Source organism: Eubalaena glacialis, chromosome 7 (genome assembly GCF_028564815.1).
Source record: "Eubalaena glacialis isolate mEubGla1 chromosome 7, mEubGla1.1.hap2.+ XY, whole genome shotgun sequence".
Taxonomy (NCBI): domain Eukaryota; kingdom Metazoa; phylum Chordata; class Mammalia; order Artiodactyla; family Balaenidae; genus Eubalaena; species Eubalaena glacialis.
The window spans coordinates 89,110,902-89,130,128 of record NC_083722.1 but is presented as its reverse complement, the minus strand read 5'-3'; the positions used below and the strand labels follow the sequence as shown (position 1 = coordinate 89,130,128).

The window sequence follows — 19,227 nt, the reverse complement described above, 5'->3', positions numbered from 1 at the left end:
TAATTTGTGTAGCATAAACTGACACTGCTCTTAAAGAAAAAGCCAACACGGAGCTCCCCTTCCCTCCCATGCACTAACTACACAAGATGATCAATGAAACGCACTGGCCCAGGTCATGAGTCAACACCACCTGAAGGAATGCTGCATACCACATCAGAGAGAAAAAGTCCACACAACAGAAAACAGTCTGAAATGCGTTGGAGAAAGAAGCCATCAGGAAAGTGGAGGGACGGTGGGTAAGCTGCTCCTTGACAAGTGCCTCTGCGAAAAACCTCTCAGCACACCCATGCGGGTACGTTAATGAATGACTACCAGCAGCATCATCACCGCACGGGGGTCCTGCCAGGTCCTGCCCTCTCTCTCCTCCTCTTCCTCCCCTTTCCACTGTCAGCTCGGGCTCAGAGGGCCGGGACAGCTGGAGGGCTGGGGTGTGCTTCTGAGCTGAGCTCAGGAGACTGACAGCAAGCTCAAGCACGCACACAACACAGACACACGACGAGATGACGCAGGCACCCTCGAGGAAAGAGGCACTGAAGGAACGCTGCTAGAAGGGCTTTTAAAGGAAGAACCTCCACCTTGATTCTCATCAACTCACCTTCTCCCTCTGCATCCCCTGCCCTGCCTCAGTGGAGGCTCCAGTCATCTCTCTCTCCTCGGGATTTCTAGAATAGTCTCCTCCCCTCCATTCACACACCACGCCCACCTCCACACAGCTGCCAAAGGATGTCCTTACAACACCAACCAGCGGTGCTCTCCTGCGCAGCCCTTCAGGGGTAACAGCCAAAACCTCACCACAGCAGGCGGGGCCCTCCGGACGACCCGGCCACATCTGTGCTCCACATGGAGCTTGAAAGCGTCTAACAAGGGCTTTGCCTAAGTTCAATAGCCCTCCTTGTACTCGGCCGCCTAACAATCATCCTCCAAAACACAGCCTATTCTCTGAGGCCTTCCCTGAATCAACACCCATCCACCCACTCTAATCCACTTCCCTTCAGGTTCTTGTACTTTTCTTAAAATACCTGTAACCCTTTAGTGTACTTCCATACTTACATGCCCATCTGCACGTCTAGACTGCAAGTCTCTAAAGGCAGTATCTTGTCATTTTATCCTCAGTGCCGAGAACACATTAGGCCGTCTTAAGATCTAAATCCACACTGCCAGGTAAGGACAACAAAAGTGGTGGAGGAAACTAAGAGGAGCTGAACAAAAGCAGCTGATACAAAAGGAATCAAAGAGGTCCAAGTGGGGAAAGGACATAAAAAGGAAAGGCAATGGAAAGGAAGTTATTTTTCACAATTCTATAGAAAATTCTTTGTGTAATTCTTATAATTTAGCATTCCTAAGAAGGAATTACAAAGTCTGTCTGCCTTATGTACTTAATGTTCTGAAGTGAAAAAAAGGCTCCCAGGCACAACGGAAAATGAACAGATAGGAGAACAGGGCAAAAGGCCCCCTTGGGAGAGGCACGTGCTTAGATGCATCAGAAAGCAAAGTGCCTGTGTGAGTGTATCTAACAGTTCGGTTTCAGCTTCTAATTGTACAGCGAATTTCCTAGCACTGTCTCTACCCTCCTGCCTCCGTGCATCTTGACACACACAAGCATTTTCATCTGCAGCATTCCTGCAAGCTTCCTTCTGACTTGACAGTGACACTGCACTTCAGGGATACCCATCTTAGTTTCCACTCCACTTATCTTCCATGACTCAATTATACAACTGCACAAGAGTCTGACAAACTGCTAACACAAGTGCAAATGAGAGTTCCTCTCTGTTCATTTATGGATATTTCAAAACCTATCATGATCATTTCAAAAGATGAAGAACATTTCAAAAGTTGTTAACCTTTCTTCTATTGTTTTGCTCAGTGGTTCTTAGAAAAGGCCAGTAGAGATCATGAAAAACACTATACATACACTTTCAACCATGATATTAACAGCATAGTTAAAAAGAACTTAAATCCCTGCTAGGGAAAACACAATGATAAGTAACACATGCCCCATGCTGTGTAGCTGATAACACTCCTGATTAACAATGCATCTAATCCTCCAAGCAGCCAATTCAGTGGGGAAGCTGAATAAAAACGACGTGCTTAACCCATATTCTGATGTTCAACGAGCCCCTCAAATGACTGCAGTACACTGCCACCCTCAAAACTAACCAGTTTATTAAACTAGGATTTTTTAGTAGGCCTAAAAGTATGTAATTCTGAGGACAACAAAAGGAATCACACTTTTGATCAGTGTGCTCCACACCTACTAAAATATTCTTATGCACATGACCGCCAAGTCAACTCAATAGAAATATTTACCACTGGGGTATAAATCAAAATTTTTGATAATCCTTTATGAGTGGTGCTTATATATCACTGAACACCAGAAACATCTAGGAATCTTGTTTAAAATGCAGGGCCCACAATGCCACCTCCAAAAATCTTTATTTGTAACCTGCTGCCCAGGCAAATGATTCTAAAGTAGGTGCTCCCTGGGCCACACGGTTGTGTGGAGAAGTACTCTTAGAGGCTGTCAGAAAAGCATTTACGAAACATGGTATCGCTGAGTTCCTAGCTTTCTCAATATCAAGTTAGAACAGGACTGGAAAGAAAAATCTACCAGCATCTATGTGTGTAAGGACATCCACAGACATCACCCATGAGCACATTAAATTCACAGGGGCCATTTTAGCAGCAAAGAAATTTTAATAATTCTTCTATTTCTGAAAACAATATTAACTAAGTCCGTAAGTAGGATAAGACCCAGGAGAAGTCAAATCCTGAAGTTGAAAAAAAAAAAAAAAAAAAAAAAAACACTACCACTGCAATGTTATACCATCTGTTATACTAAAGTAAACTCACCCCAACCCTTCTGATATAATTACAGATTCTACCTCTCACAGGGCTTTTTCTGTGTCTGATGAAACCTGAGCTGTAAAATAATTGAGGCAGGGATTTAGAGATTTGGTACAGCAAACCTCCTAATAAAAATGGCACAAACGGGACTCTTCTCAGTGTTGTTACATATTAAATCTTATTTGATCGATTTTACTGTATTCCAAATCACAAACATAAGGCAGAGGCTTGTAATTATAGTTTTATTGATTTGTCATTAACTTTTAATCAAGCTGCTGCTACAGGGAATGGTTATTACAGCAGTGTCCTTCTGTTTCTAAGTTTCACACACTTACCATCACTACAACAAAGTAACTGTGGACACATTCAATGCCAACAAAAATACAGTATTGTTTCTAAGGAATGTGTCTGCAACATAACTATCTTATATCAGCGCAAATGTGTTACAGAAAAATGACTGCACTAAACTATATCTGATTTTCTCTAGGTCTCTTTATACCTTTCTGATCACTGACAGCTATAAATGTTTTGTTTTATATTCCTTTTTATTTGTTTCTCCTAAATTCATCTGTTTCTTTCTCTTACTTAACAGTGACCACACTTGGCTGAATCTGCAACCAATGTATGCTCTATGAAACTGAAAGCAAATTACTAAAACAGAAAGGCAGTAGGTACGTGTCTGAATCATTTATTAAGAACAATGATACTGAATGGTTGCAGGAAGTTTTTTAAGAAAGTTTAAAGATTACAGGACCACCAGAACAACATTTCACAAACTTCATAAATCTAACAAAATTCTTAGCATACTAAACTGTAACTGAATTAAAATCAAATAAAGTCAATATCAAGAGATGTTTCACAGGTGAAATCCTCAATCTATGTACCTGCTGCTGATCAGTTCTCCTCTGAAGGCTCTCCAGGCATCACAGAAACTATAAAAAGGCATCTGACATGAGGCCTTACTGCCTAAGGGACCATGGAAACCATAAGAGACACAATAAAGATAAGAATGTCCTAGAATTATTTATTTCCAGTCTTACAGATACCTATTTCCTAACTCTAAAGTCTACCTACGCCACTTTCTATGCCCAACAGTTCACACAGATTACATTTAAAAGGCTCCAATTTTTAAAAAAATACCAGTTACAGATACTAACGTATTAGAATACAGTGTTTTCTACAAATCAAAAGCTGCATCACTAACATGACTGATCTAACAGCTATCCTTTGCCGTATTTAATTATACCACTTTATATATTCTTCGTAAGTCTAAGAGACAGAAATTTTATAAAATGAAGAAAGTCTATCCTCCAACATGGCAAACCAGCTTTCAAGCAAGATGGACCTGTGGGAAATGAAAGAAAAAGTGGCCAAGTTCTTTTTGCTGCTTGCTCTCAGCAACGTAAGAGAAAACGTAAACCAAGTGTTGAACTTACGAGGATATATTTAAACTAAATCAAAGCAACAGGCAATTCTAAAATAGAGGCAAGAGCAGTCAAAGGGACAGAATTTTTACAAGCTGAGAGACACTGAAACTCTCACACACCATTTGTTATTCTTGAGTATATATACTCGAAAATAACTGCATGCAATGAGGTTCTAATGTCAGAACATAATCACAAAAACACAATCTAAACCAAGGATAATAGGTTCAAAGATTTTTTAAAATTAAATATAAATTGCTTTTAAATCGCAGACTAAACCAATATTCAGGCAGAATTCAAGCACTGGAGTCCTTACTTTGGGTAAGAGTGGGGGGAACGAAAATTCCCAGAAATTGTACACAAATTGTCCGTATGTTCACTTTCCTGGAGAGACAACCACAGGTTTCACTAGATTCCTAAAGGGGTCCCTGGCTCATAAAGGAACTACTACTTTATGCTCCTTGCTCCTCAAAAATTAATATATTGTTAGTCCCATCACACTAAAAAGTTCAGTAAATTATGAAGGCAATTTTTTTTTTAATCCAGAGTTAGCTTGGGTTCTGCAAAATCATTTTTAAACCAATGACAAAAGGAAGTTTTATAGAAAACACTTCCATGAATTTAGTGTCTTTCAGGCTAATTTCTTTCAACATTCTCTTCAAGAAACCATCCAAATGATTTCTTAGATCAAGAAATTCATTGAATAGTAACGGGAAAGTATAAAATTATATATATATATATATCCCAGATATAAATAAATAAATGCAAAAATGCTGAAGAGGACCAGAGGTCATCTTTTTTTCCATATTACACATCATAACCTCAACAACTCAAATTATCACATGAATAGGGAGACCTTTGCTTTTCTTTAAAACTGAGATTATTTCCTCCATAATTCCTTTTCTCCTGGATTGTCCAAATATATTAGTATCTGATATGTGTTCATCAACCAAAATGATATAATTAATATGACTTTTCTTTACAATAATTTATAAATTATCTTAACACTTCCCAACTCATTCTATGAGTCCAGTTTTACCTTGATACCAATACCAGTCAAAGACACAAGAAAAGATAACTACAGACCAGTATCTCTTATGAATAAAGTAAAAGTCCTCAACAAAATACTAGTAAATAAATCTAGCACTATATAAACAGTATTATATACCATGATCAAGTGAGTTTTAACATTTGGGTTGCAAATGCAAGAGTGGTTTAACATTTGAAAATCAATTAATGTAATACACCATATCAGTAAAATAAAGAATAAAACCACGATTATCTCAACAGATGAACAAAAGGCACTGACAAAATGTAACCCTTTATGACAGAAAAAGTACTGAAACACTAAATACTTTCTTCCTAAGATCAGAAACAAGATAAGGATGTCCACTCTCACCACTCCTATTCAACACTGTACTAGAGCTTCTAACCAGAGCAGTTAGGCAAGAAAATGAAATAAAAGACATATAGATTGTACAGAAATAAGTAAAACTAGCTCTATGTGCAGATGATACGATCTTGTACACAGAAAATCTTTAAGAATCCACTAAACTTTAGAACTAATGAATGAATTCAGCGAGGTTGGAGGATACAAGATCAATATACAAAAATGAATTTATTTCTATACAGTAGCAATAAACTAACTGAAAATGAAATGAAAAAAGTTCAATTTACAATAACATCAAAAAGAATAAATTACTTAGGAATAAATTTAACAAAAGAAGTGTAAAACGTATACTGTGAAACTACGAAACATTGTTAAAAGAAATTACAGAAGTCCTAAAGAAATGAAAAGACAGCCTATGTTTATAGACTGGAAAATTTAAGCATTTTTGTTAAGATGGTACGCTCCCCAAATTAATTTGCAGATTCAATGTTATCCCTATCAAAATCTCAGTTGCCTTTTTTGCAGAAATTGACAAGCTCATTCTAAAATTCACATATGAGTTCCCTGGTGGCCTAGTGGTTAGGATTCCGGGCTTTCACTGCCATGGCCCGGGTTCAATCCCTGGTTGGGGAACTGAGATCCTGCAAGCCGTGAGGTGAGGCCAAAAAAAAAAATTCACATAAAAATGCAAAAGACCCAGAAGAGGCAAAACAATCCTGACAGAGAAGAACAAAGCTGGAGGACTCACACTTCTGATTTCAAAACTTACTACAAAGCTGTGGTAATCAAGGCTCTGTGGTACTAGCATAAGGATAGACGTAGAGATCGATAGAACAGGGTCCACAAATAAACCCTACCTTTACGTCAATTAGTATTTGACAAGGGTGCCAAGGCAATTCCATGGGTAAAGAATAGTTTAGCAAATGGCACTAGGTCAACTGGATATACACACGCAAAAGAATAAAGTTAGACCACAGCCTCAAACCAGATAAAAAAATTAACTCAAAATGGATCAAAAACCTAAAAATATGAGTTAAAACTATAAAACTCTTGAAAGAAAACATAGGTATAAATATCTTCATGATCTCAGATTAGGCAATGGTTTCTTAGATACGACATCAAAGCACAAGCAATGTAAGATAAAACAGATAAACTGGACATCATCAAAATTTAGAACTTATAGCTTCAAAGGACACCGTTAAGAAAGTGAAAAACATGCACAGAATGGGAAAAAGTTTTGCCAATATATAAAGAACTCCTACAACTTATTAACAAAAATACAACCTAATTAAAGAATGAGTAAAGGAGATGCATAGACATTTCTCCAAAGTAGATATGTAAATAACCAATAAGCACATGAAAAGATGCTCAAAATCATTAGTTACCAGGGAAATGCAAGTCAAAATCACAGTAAGATACCACTGAATATCTATTTGTTGGTTATAATTAAAAAGACAGGTAACACCAGGTGGTGTCAAGGATGTGCAGAAGAAACTGGAACTCTTACACACTGCTGGTGGGAATGTAAAATGGTGCAGCCACTTCGGAAAACAGCCTTGGCCAGTTCCTCAGAGGGTTAAACATAAAGTTACCATATGACCGATATTTCCACTCCTAGGTATGTATCCAAGAAAATCAAAAACATAGGCAATTGATGAGTGAATAAAGAGAATGTGGTATATCTATACCACATGGATTATTATTTGCAAATCAAAAGGAACGAAGTTCTGATACATGCTATAGCATGGATGAAATCTTGAAAATGTAAGTGAAAGAAGCCAGTCACAGAAGACCAGATTGTAGGATTCCACTTTTTTTGTTTTTATCTTTCAAGAATTTGTCAAATTTATTAACATATGGTTTTCATAATATTCTCTTCTTATTCCTTTCTAACAGCTTAATACGATAGAATTTGCATATTATAAAATTCATCCATTTTAAGGATACAATTCAATGGTTTTTAATATATTCACAGACATGTGCAACCATCATCCTAGTCAATTTTAGAACATTTTCATCACCTCAGAAAGAAACTTGGTAGGATTCCATCTATATGAAATGTCCCGAATAGGCAGATCTATAGAGTCAGAGTAGGTCAGTGGTTGTTGCCTAAGGTGAGAACGTTGGGGGAAATGGGAAGTGACTGCTAATGGGTACGAGGTTTCTTTTGGGGGCGATGACGATGCTCTAAAACTGACTGCGGCGATGCCTGCAGCTGTGAGTATAGCAAAAAACCATTGAATTGTACACTTTAAATGGATAAATCATACAGTATGTGAATTACATCTCAGAACAGTTATTATTTTTTTTAGTTGTTTTCTCCTTTTTTTTTTTTTTGGCCGTGCCATGCGGCTCACAGGATCTTAGTTCCCCGACCAGAGACTGAACCCGTGCACCCTCGGCAGTGAAAGCACAGAGTGCTAACCACTGGACCGCCAGGGAATTCCATAAAGTGCAATCTCTCTCTTTCATCACCCTCATTCACCATATTCTTAAGAGAAGAAAATTAGTTTACAAAACAGTTTGTAGATTCTCATCCAAATTTTCTAAAGGAAAATAGTGCACAGAAAACAAAATCACAATATATCACAATTGTTTATGTAAATCTTATAAAGGCTGATTCATTTTTCTAACTTCCTAATGTAAATACATACCACTACTTTATTAAATGAAAAACGATATATACTACTTGACAAAATGATAAAAGACTTATAAACCGAGACCCTTCTCTTCACTTTGTCCATTCCTGTTAATACACCCTGCCCCTAACAACGTTCTGGGATTATTAAGATAGACTAGACAGAGAGATAGGCAGATAGATAGATATATACATACATACAAACAAACGAGACAATGTGATTTGAAAGTAACAATAGTAGGGGCTTCCCTGGTGGTGCAGTGGTTAAGAATCCGCCTGCCAACGCAGGAGACACGGGTTCGAGCCCTGGTCTGGGAGAATCCCACATGCCGCGGAGCAACTAAGCCCGTGCGCCACAACTACGGAGCCTGCACTCTGGAGCCCGCGAGCCACAACTACTGAGCCCGTGTGCCACAACTACTGAAGCCCGCGCGCCTAGAGCCCGTGCTCTGCAACAAGAGAAGCCACCACAATGAGAAGCCCGCGCACCACAATGAAGAGTAGCCCCCGCTCACTGCAACTAGAGAAAGCCTGCGTGCAGCAACAAAGACCCAACGCAGCCAAAAATAAAAATAAATAAATTTTTTAAAAAAATCCTTTAAAAAAAAAAAAAAAGAAAGTAACAATAGTAAAGGACAATTTCTGGGTGGATACACAAAAATAATTTTAATTGAAGTTGTCCATTAGTAGTAGGCAGGAGGGACTGGAGAAAGGTAAATGGGTGAGGGGGGTGGGAAAGCTCTTATTTGTATCATACTCTTCTCTGTGTTAGTTTAGAAAAAATACGTATTCCTGTATTATTTTTTAATTACAAATATTTTACCACATACATTATGATTTACTGGCTCATGAATTATTTACAGAAGAGTTGGATAATTTTTTAAACACATAGGAGGGATGGACTGCCTGTGTTTTCATCATTGCTTTCCAATTTTACTTCATTATAATCAGACACCAAATGATCTGTATGACATTATCTCTACATTATTTGTTGAAAGTTGCTTTGTGGACTACTGGGTCACACACTTTTATTAATGTTCCAAGTATGCTTGAAAAAAATGAATAATCTTTAGCCGTTAGGTGCAGAACTCCATACACATCCATTAGACCATTCTTGCCATTGTGTTGTTCACATCTTCTATGGTCTTAACAAGTTACCTGCCTGGTCCTAAGACTTTTACGGATAGATGTGAATAACTCCAATGAAGATAATAACTGTATTCATTTTTCATTATAATTCTGGCAACATTTTGCTTTATATTTTGAGACTATGCTATTTAGTCCAGGTTCAGGTTTACTACATCTCCCAGGAGAATTGTTCCTCATATCATTATACAATGGTCTCCTTGTTTTTTGCTTTAAGTCTTTTTTTTTTTTTTCTTGGTCTGATATTAACATTACTATCAGCTCTCTTTCAGCTAGTCTTTCTGAATCAGTTAGGGTTGATCAGAGAAGTAGAACCACTAAGAATGATAAGAATAAGAAGTTATTACAGGGATATAAACAGTAATTGTGGGAGCTGGTTAAGCAATTTATGTAGAACTGTTGCTTCTGCATCTAGTGTTGGGACAGAAACTTAGAAGGCATGCAATCAGGAAGGAAACATGGATGTGAAATGGGGAAGAGCAAGGACAAACTGGAACTCGCATTCTCCCTCACCAATCTCAAAGATGTGGGTGACCTACAGCATAAATTGGCACCCTTCACGACAGAGCCCACACAACTGACTCAAAATTTAGAGAAGCTGAAGGAGAAGACCCAGTGAGAGTTGGAGGAGCTGGAGGCTTGACTGCTGCCTGACGCCAACAGATCAGTGATGAGGTGTATGAACTGCAACAGTGCCTGACCTCGCACCAACCTTCTGAGCATGAACACGACCGCTGCTTTACTTCCACCTTACAAATCTTGAGCAATTTTCTCTTGTAGCCAGGCTAACCTGGAACCCTCCTGGAAAGGGAGTTCTAGGAAATAGAGTTCCAGCTCAATTATGCTGACCCAACATGAAGCCACCAAAATTTGCATGCATATTTTCCTCTACCTCTTTAATTTTATTCTTTCTGTATAATTATGTTTGAGGTGTGTCTCTTGTAAATAGCAGATAGCTGGATTTTTCTTTCATCCTATATAGACTGTCTTTCAACTATGTTTAATCCATTTACATTTATTGGGATTTATGACTTTCATAATTTAAAAAACAATTGTCTTTTAAAAATGAAATGAAATAATACCTGTACTGAAGATATTTGCATACTTTGCATTTCTGAAGTATTTTATACACATAACTTATTACCTACCACTTCTCCAGCAGAGGCAGCCAACATATGCTTCACAGGCATCAAATATGAAGAGGAATCAGAGTGCAAAAACCATTTCACATATTCATAGGTGATAAAAAATGCAGCAGCTGAAATTTAAAACAAACCAGTCTTTCACAAAGTTTAAATATATATGCAAACTGCTAAGAGATACGTTTCTTGAAAAAATATTACAACTCTAGTTATTAAATTATGAGATAACAGATAAAGATAATAAATAATAAATGTAAGTAATATAAATAAATAAGTATAAATAATAAATACAAATAAAAATAAATTCTAAAAATATAAATATAAATATATTATTCATATAATATATACATATATTATATATGTACATATTTATATATTATATATGTATATATTTATAGCTATAAATAAATATAAAGATAAAATAATAATATGTACTATTCCCCCACCCCCACCCCTTCACTCTTGCAGATTTGACTGAGCCCACGTTACATGCCTCACTTTGGACTTACAAACATGCAGATGACATGATCCCTGCCCTGAGGAAGCCTAACAGCTAACCTGGCATTTACCAATTTGTACTGATAAGTCACTTAACACTTTTTAGTTAAGTTTTTTACAAAAGGATATGAATTTCTGTGATCCAAAGTATCTTTATATATGGTCATAAAATAATCAGCTACAATGATTTCTAGACAGGTTAAAACTGCAAACACATATCTTAACTAAATAAAACATCTATTCCATAATGCTTTGTTGCTGGTTACTCAAAATAACCATGGCTACTTTTTACTACATCAACTCACTTTTACATCAAGGAAACAATCAACTACTGAATTAAAACTGGAAATCAAAATCTCTAAAAAGCTACCCCTATCACCATGAACTAATCTTAGCTGCACAGGAAGGCTTTAAGACTTGCCATGTATTGTTAATAAAAAGATGTTCATCACTCACATAAAAGGTGAGGCACAAAAGATAAATAAATGGCAAATTCATCTTTCGAAGGGCATTTGAACATGTCACAGTAAAGTCTGAAACACTCAGGAAAAGAGCTTGGTAGTGAAAAGCAGTTCTCCACAGTTAAAGTCAACAAGCTTGTAAACACCCTCAGTGCCTAACAAACAAACAGCAGGCCAAATGAGGAGGCACACTGTCCCGGGATGAGTAATGACCATGCAAGCAGTTGTATATAGTTAATGCAGGTCCCAATTCCCACTTGTGATTCTTATTTAGGCTGTTCCTACTTTGGCCTACTCACTAAATGGGCTAGAATATCTCCAGTCGCATTCGGCTCTAAGTTCTACCTGCTACACATTCCACCCACCCACCCCCACCCCCCAGGAATGAAAACAAAACAAAAAACTATGGTTTTTCTACATTCCCTTCTAAATATGGAGTAAGGGTCTTGAATACAGGTCTTTTCCTCTCTTCTTTCAACCCTCAGTCCCTTCCATAACCCCTGCACAATACGTTCTCAAAAAAGTCTACAAGCCGCTGAATGTTACACTGGTGCACTGTACTCCGACTAGAACCTTAACCAATAGCAAAAATTGTTTAAAGTGCCACGTAAAAAGTTTCAATTCACCAAAAATTTGCAGAAAAACAGAAAGGCCATTTCTGAAACGCTGGCACTTTGACTCTTTACCCAGCATCTCCCATTCAAAGATGTTCTGTGGATGGCAAAAAAAGAAAAGCAGGGCAAGAAGAACACCACTTTCTCAAACATACAAAAATTCAAAACCACATTCTGTATGTAAACTCCTGCTGACAAGAATCTAAACCAGCCCTGTGAGCTTAATGGAGCACCATGTACCCTGCAGACCATCACTAATACTTCATCTACCAACAATTCCTACGTAATACGTAAGAGAAAAAATAATATTTACAATGATGAGGGAGGCATCATAAGAATGGATGACCAAAAGACAGGGACTTAGTAACATATTTCTTTGCAATTCCCTAGTTCAGAGGTTCCCAAACTTGTCTGCATATTAATATTACCTGGGGATTTTTTTTTTTTAAACCTCCAAAGCCCAGGCCACACCTCAGGCCAACTAAATCCCAAATCTCTGGGAGTGGGACAGCAGTACTTTCTTTAGAAAAAAAAAAAAAAAAATCTCTTCAGGTGATCAGGTGATTGCAATGCAGACAAATTTAGGAGCCAAGGCCCATCTCCCACATATAGAGCTATACTTGACATGGAGTGGGTCCTCAATAGTGACTTGCTATGATCAATTACTGAAAATTAAGACATAAAATAATTCAAGGATAACCTCAAAACAGTTGGCTGCTCTAAGGATGGCTCAGGGAGATAAACTAAAGGACCAAAAAGATTTGCTCTACAAATCTTTATGTGAATGTTATGCTCACAGATGGATACAGATGGACATCTTAATGTCAAGTTAACAAGAAAGAATTTCTAATGAAATATACTGAGAAAAAAGAAATCAAACCCCAGAATTTAAGAATCTTCTGGAGCAGGGGTTTTGTGAGTGAGTGTATGAGGGCGTGTGTGTGTGTGTGTGTTTGATGGTGGTGGTTTTCTGTTTGCTTAGTCTGCTTTTGAGTGCCAATCAAAGCAGCAGTAAACAATTATTAAAATAAGTATCTGAAAAGAGGTGGATTAAATGAAACAGATTATACTGATTATAGAATAAAAGGGTCATAAATCACACAACTTCAAAACCAAAACAAAAGCAAGACAATGGAAAGAGGAGGTTAGTGGGAATGGGTTGCATCATCTGAGAGCACTTTAGTTAAGACAAAGATTTGATGCCTCTTAGGTTCATCTGCTCCACGAGAATCTCCAAGCCAGTGGTTATTAAACTCAGCATCATATCTGAATCACCTGCGAAGCTACAAAAACTCCTGATACCCAGGCAAAGACCAGACCAATTAAACTTCTCATGGAGACACAGGCATAAGTATTCTGTAAAGCTTCCCAAGAGATTCCAACATGCAGGCAAGGTTGAGAACTGCTGTAAGACATCACAATCAATGTTACAGGAACACTTCAAGGATTCTAACAAGGAGTTTTAACAACAACAAAAACCACTCATTTAAAGATTGCTCATTTTTTTATGACAAATACACTAGAATGGAATCTATAGCACCAGCTGAGTCAAAAATAATGGATTAATGAATAGAAAATAAATTCAGGAGATCAACTACATCAATCATATAAGGAATTCTATATAGGGTTGGACCACATACCATTCTGAAAATAAATCCCATTATCTTGGCTTTATATAAAGCAGTGATAACACCAATATAATTTTTACCATTAGGAAAGGATCCAATAGCAGCAGAAGGAACGCCAGCATATATTCCACGAAAACCACCAGCCTTATTAAATCCTTGGGGGCTCTGCAGCCTGGTTTTAATGGTATCCAGAGGAAATAATATCAAGTCAACACAGACACCTGCTACCCCACCAGCCTTTAAAAAAAAAAAGGAAGAAAAAGAAAAAAAAGGTTACAATAAAATAAACTGCCATTTTGGGGATGGGGTAGTTTTTAAAGCATATTTCTTTAAGTATGGTTTTAAAGTATACCACAGACTACTTTGGTACAGTCAAAACACCTCTTACCTAAATCTACAGACTGTCCTGGGAAAATAACCATTATTGTGATATATTTTCAAATTGTAAATTTTATATTACATATTCTGTTTTAAACAAATGTTTAATAATTTTAAAATAAATTTCAAGTTCATTTTTAATGATTTCATAGGGTTCAAAAAAGTAAACAAACAAACCTCAGAAAGGTAAAGAGTTCAAAGTCTCCTTCCCTGTCCCTAAAAACCCAGGTAGCCACTTTTGGTTTCGTACTGTATCCTTCCCAAGTTACTTTAGGCATATACAAGCAAATATGAATATGTATTTTATTTTACCTTTTCTTTTAAAGTAAAAGGTGCTATGCTGCACCTTGTTTTTTTCATTTGACAATTTATCTCAGTGATCTTTCCAAATTACACCAAATGTTATATTTTTTGCCTTTTTAACTAATGAGTAGTGAATCTGCATTAAGAAAAAAATTGTTTTGAGACTTACATTCTAAATGGTAATGCTCCTTGTGAATCTAGATCCATATTTTAAGAATCACACATGTAAGGATTCCTATGTTATCCTCTCTACTTTGCGTATATTTGAAAATTCCTTGATACTTTTTAACTTAAGTGAATAAATGAAGGGAAAAAAAAAGAGCTAAATTCCTAGAGGACATTAAAACCTGACCCAAACTAGTCATCTCCCAAGAGATACCATGTTGATTTGGAGACGATGCACTTTAAAAACTGATTAAAAACTAAGTTTTCACCTAGTGATTACAGTAAAGCATATGTAGAATATTTTAAAAACTGGTTACAGCTTAGTCAAAGCAAAAAGAGACTCAGAAAAACATGAACTCAGAGCCTGTCAAAGCAAGGTCAACACACAAGGTCTAAAGGCATCATTTAAAGATATGAATCAACATCATTTTAGAGTAAGCAGACAGAAGAACTACAAAGAGGCAACTCTCAATACGGTTCCTACATAGTAAGTTTTAAGCTGAATTGCTAACTTTTCCTATCTTTTGGATTTTGAACCATGTGAATATATTACTTATTCAAAAACTAAAAGTAGACATTAAAAACTATATATTCCATGACACAGAAAAAGAAGAATCAGTACTATTTAAACATACAGGCAGAGTTCAAAATGATCCGCCGTTTCCATCCTTTGGGTTACAGAATGCTCAAGTGGTACAAAGGTTAGTACCTAGCAAACACTTTCTGCTCTACTTGCCGCTCACCATAAAACCACTGCAAGACTTCATTGGAAAAATGAAATTACCCTGATGAGAAATGCAATAATGTCTATTTTTCAATTAGTTAGCATAGGTAATTATTAAAAATTAGTGTACACTAGAAAAGTACATTACCATAGGGACTTCTCTGGTGGCGTAGTGGTTAAGACTTTGCCTGCCACTGCAGGGGACACGGGTTCGAGCCCTGGTCTGGGAAGATCCCACATGCCGCGGAGCAACTAAGCCCGTGTGCCACAACTACTGAGCCTGTGCTCTAGAACCCGTGAGCCACAACTACTGAAGCCTGTGTGCCACAATTACTGAGCCTGAGCTCTAGAGCCCACAAGCCACAACTACTGAAGCCCACGCACCTAGAGCCTGTGCTCCACAACAAGAGAAGCCACCGCAGTGAGAAGCCCACACACTGCAACGAAGAGTAGCCCCCGCTCGCCGCAACTAGAGAAAAGCCCGCGCGCAGCAATGAAGAACCAACGCAGCCAAAAATAAATAAAATTTAAAAAAAAGAAAAAGAAAAAGAAAAGTACATTACCATATACATTAATACTATATGATCAGCCTGAAAGGCATGACAGAAACCCAAAGAGCATGCGGGATACTCTGCGAATGACCTAAAAAGTTGTCACCAAAAGAACACAGAGATGTGCCAGGAGAGCACCACGAGTGGGAGCAAAAGAATGACAATGTGGGATCTCCTTCCGGATATAAAGATGGCCTTTTCTAAGTCAAAGGGAAAAGGTCACAAGTAACGTAGCAAAGTTAAAAAGAAAAAAAAGCCAACTTTTTCAACATTCTTCTCACTTATTCTTTAAGGATTTTATAAAATTCAGTACGTAATAAAATATTTTGCCTGCCTCTTCATTTTCTCAAAACACAAGAACTAAAATCTTGGTGAGAATGACTGATATGACTGGTTTCTTTAAAAATAGCTGCACTTCATTCTAATTTTCTCTTTAATCTTAGGAGTGGGTTCAGAGAGATGCTTGCTATCTACTGCTAAATTTTAATCAATAAGTGAATTACTCTTTTAATCTATTTGGCTACTTTGCATGCATTGATTCTCCAGCCCTTCTTTCATCAGAATTCTTATCGTCTGAGAATAAAATGACCAGATTGAATCTATTTATCTAGTAAATCATGAATCAAGTTACTAATTGCTTCTGTGGATTTCAAACTTCTACAACTCAAATGTCACTTAAATTCATGAGACTGAAAAAAATGCTGCTAACAGAAGATTAAGAATTACCTATGTATTTAGAGACATAGCAACATATCTAAGATTTAAACAAAAACTTTAAGGAATGCTTATAATTTTTAATCAAGCCAGCATCAACTGAATTATAAGGGACTCTACCGATTTCATTTTTTCTTTAGCCTGAGAAATTTGTTTTATTTATGATCACTTATCAAAAATGTTATCAGGCGGGACTTCCCTGGCAGTCCAGCGGTTAAGACTCCGTGCTTCCACTGCAGGGGGCATGGGTTCGATCCCTGGTCGAGGAACTAAGATCTTGCATGCCATGCAGTGTGGCCAAAAAATTTTTAAAAATTAAAAAAATTTTTAAAAAAGGTTATCAGGCAAAGGGTTAGTTTCAAGATTTATGGTAGCTTACACTGAAAATCCTAAATACTAGACAAAATCCAAAGAAAGAGAACATAACCCAGATAACCAGCAAGCCTTACCATAGCACAACAATTTATTGCGATCTTGATATCATATAGATAAAATACACAGCACCACCTTAATTTAAAAATGGAAAAAGTGCTGGCAGGCTGTAGAGAGGAAGTGTATAATTAGTGAAATTAGACCCTTTGAAATTCCTCTGGGAGTTGAAAAAAGTCAAGATTACGTGAAGCTGGCAAAACAGAAAAAAACAAAGCAAAAACAAAAAAACTCACTGCTGCTCAACTACAGGACAAAATCAAACCATCCGTCTAATTTAACTAAGCAAAATCATCACAGGCCCCTGGCCTAGACCACAACTAAAAAGAACCAGGCAAAACATTAACATGGCTTCTTGGGGAAACATCCCTCCCTGACGTTCTCAGTTTCCTCCACAACAAAGTGGCCACCAGTGACTTTAACCACCTCATTGCAGAGCTGTGGCTTCTGCTTCCTGTGATACTTGCCTTCTTCCCCCTCCACCATCCATTCTCCCCGCAGTGCTCCTTGACCCTCTATACTAACGTTGTCTGTGTAAAATACAAATTTCAATTTTATCTTGACACTCTTCAAAGTCTCCAAAGGCCCTTAGGATGAAGAACAAAACCACAGTACAGCCTACAAGGCTCTAGAAGTTCTGGCCCCCATCTACCTCTCCACCCTTAACTCCATCATTAGCCCTTTGCTGGGTACCTTCTTACCACCTTGATCTCTCTTTTCCTCCAAGTCATCTGATTTTCCTCATTTCTAGGACTGTGTCCCTAATCCCCCAGTCTAGGTTTAGACCCTCATGTTTCCACACACTGATCAGAATTCTAATTCTGTAGTTGAGCATCTGACCATTTCTTCAAAGACTGTATGTTCCACGAAACTATAAGATCCATACCTGTTTTGTTCACCAGTATGTTCCCAGCACCCAGTACATAGTAGGCACTCAATAACTATTTGAAGAACACATGAATTAATGACTATAACAAAAGGTTACTAACCATATCTTAGAAGGTACTACAAAGCAACCTAAAAAAGGTACATCAAATTTTTTAAAAATTGCAAAACACAGGACCAAACAATTCCCAAAAGAAAAATATAAACAGCCAACAAAATTATGAAAATATGTTTCCCCATCATCAGTGATCAAATAAAAACAAAATTTTAAATTTCCCAATTACATTATAAAAGATTAAAAATATGAAAATAGTTATGGGTATTAACATAAACAAATTATTATAATCTATTGAAGGACAATTTGGCAAAATGAAAATTTTAAACTATAAAATACTTGATCCAGTTATTTTATTTTTAAACATTTCTTCCACAAAAGTAAGTTCATAAATATACAAGAATGTCTACTACAGAATTGTTTCTAACAGTAAAAAACTGGAAATAACCTAATAAGTTGTATTATATCAGAATAACGGATTGCTACACAGCCTTTAAAAGAATGAGATTGGCCTGAACTTGCTGATACAGAAACATGTTATATTCTTAATCAAATAAGCTATAGAACAATATATGCTGTATAATCCCACCTTTCAAAGAAATGTGTATTTATTTGTCTATGCATAATTAGAAGTCTGGAACCATACACACCAAACTGCTAGAAGTTATTATCTCTGTGGAAAAACATTCGGGATGAGGAGTATTTTTATTATTATCTTGTTGATTTTTGTATTGTTCAAGTTTTGCTACTTGAGTACTACAAGTACTCAATGAGTACTGCAAACACACAAAAGTAGAGCTACTCAAGTTAATATTCCCTCACCAAAAAAAACCAAAAACAAAAACCAACAACCCGAATTCACTGGTCACATTTGGTATACAGTAGGCACTCAGTAAGGGGTAACTCAGAACCTCGACCCCTAGACCCTAAACCACCTGTTCAGCTTCATCTGGCACACTCTTGACCTTGAGCCTCGTCCACTCTGACTACTCTGTTTCCCAAAAACATCCAGAAACTTAGCAGTTCCATGCTCCTGCTTAGGTTTTTCTCTCAGCCTGGAAGGCCCTTGCAATGCCTCTTGCCTCCTGTCTACTACAGCCAGCAGACCCCTGCTCCCCCCGGCCATTACATACACACAAATACATACACATACACACACACACCTGCCAAAATCCATTTCATTGTTAAGACTGTGACCAAACGCCATATCCCTCCTGAAGCCTTTCCCAGTCTCCCAG

At 37.2% G+C, this 19,227-nt stretch overlaps 1 protein-coding gene across 6 annotated transcripts in view; it reads right to left on the bottom strand.

Moving 5' to 3' along the window:
• SLC25A26 (solute carrier family 25 member 26) overlaps positions 1-19,227 on the bottom strand; it is a 144,924-nt gene that overhangs the window by 119,067 nt on the left and 6,630 nt on the right. For 4 of the 6 annotated variants that reach the window (XR_009701624.1, XM_061197125.1, XM_061197126.1 and 1 more), the window contains exons 2-3: positions 13,866-14,022; positions 10,591-10,700 (exon numbers count right to left, since the gene is read on the bottom strand). The exons of 1 other annotated variant lie outside the window; for it this stretch is intronic. Coding sequence is in view for 4 of the 5 variants with exons in the window: in XM_061197125.1 (XP_061053108.1) it covers positions 10,591-10,700; positions 13,866-14,022 (267 nt within the window). In the remaining variant the exon portion in view is untranslated. The remainder of the gene's footprint in view (positions 1-10,590; positions 10,701-13,865; positions 14,023-19,227) is intronic. One more of the 6 variants, XM_061197128.1, reaches the window with a different exon arrangement.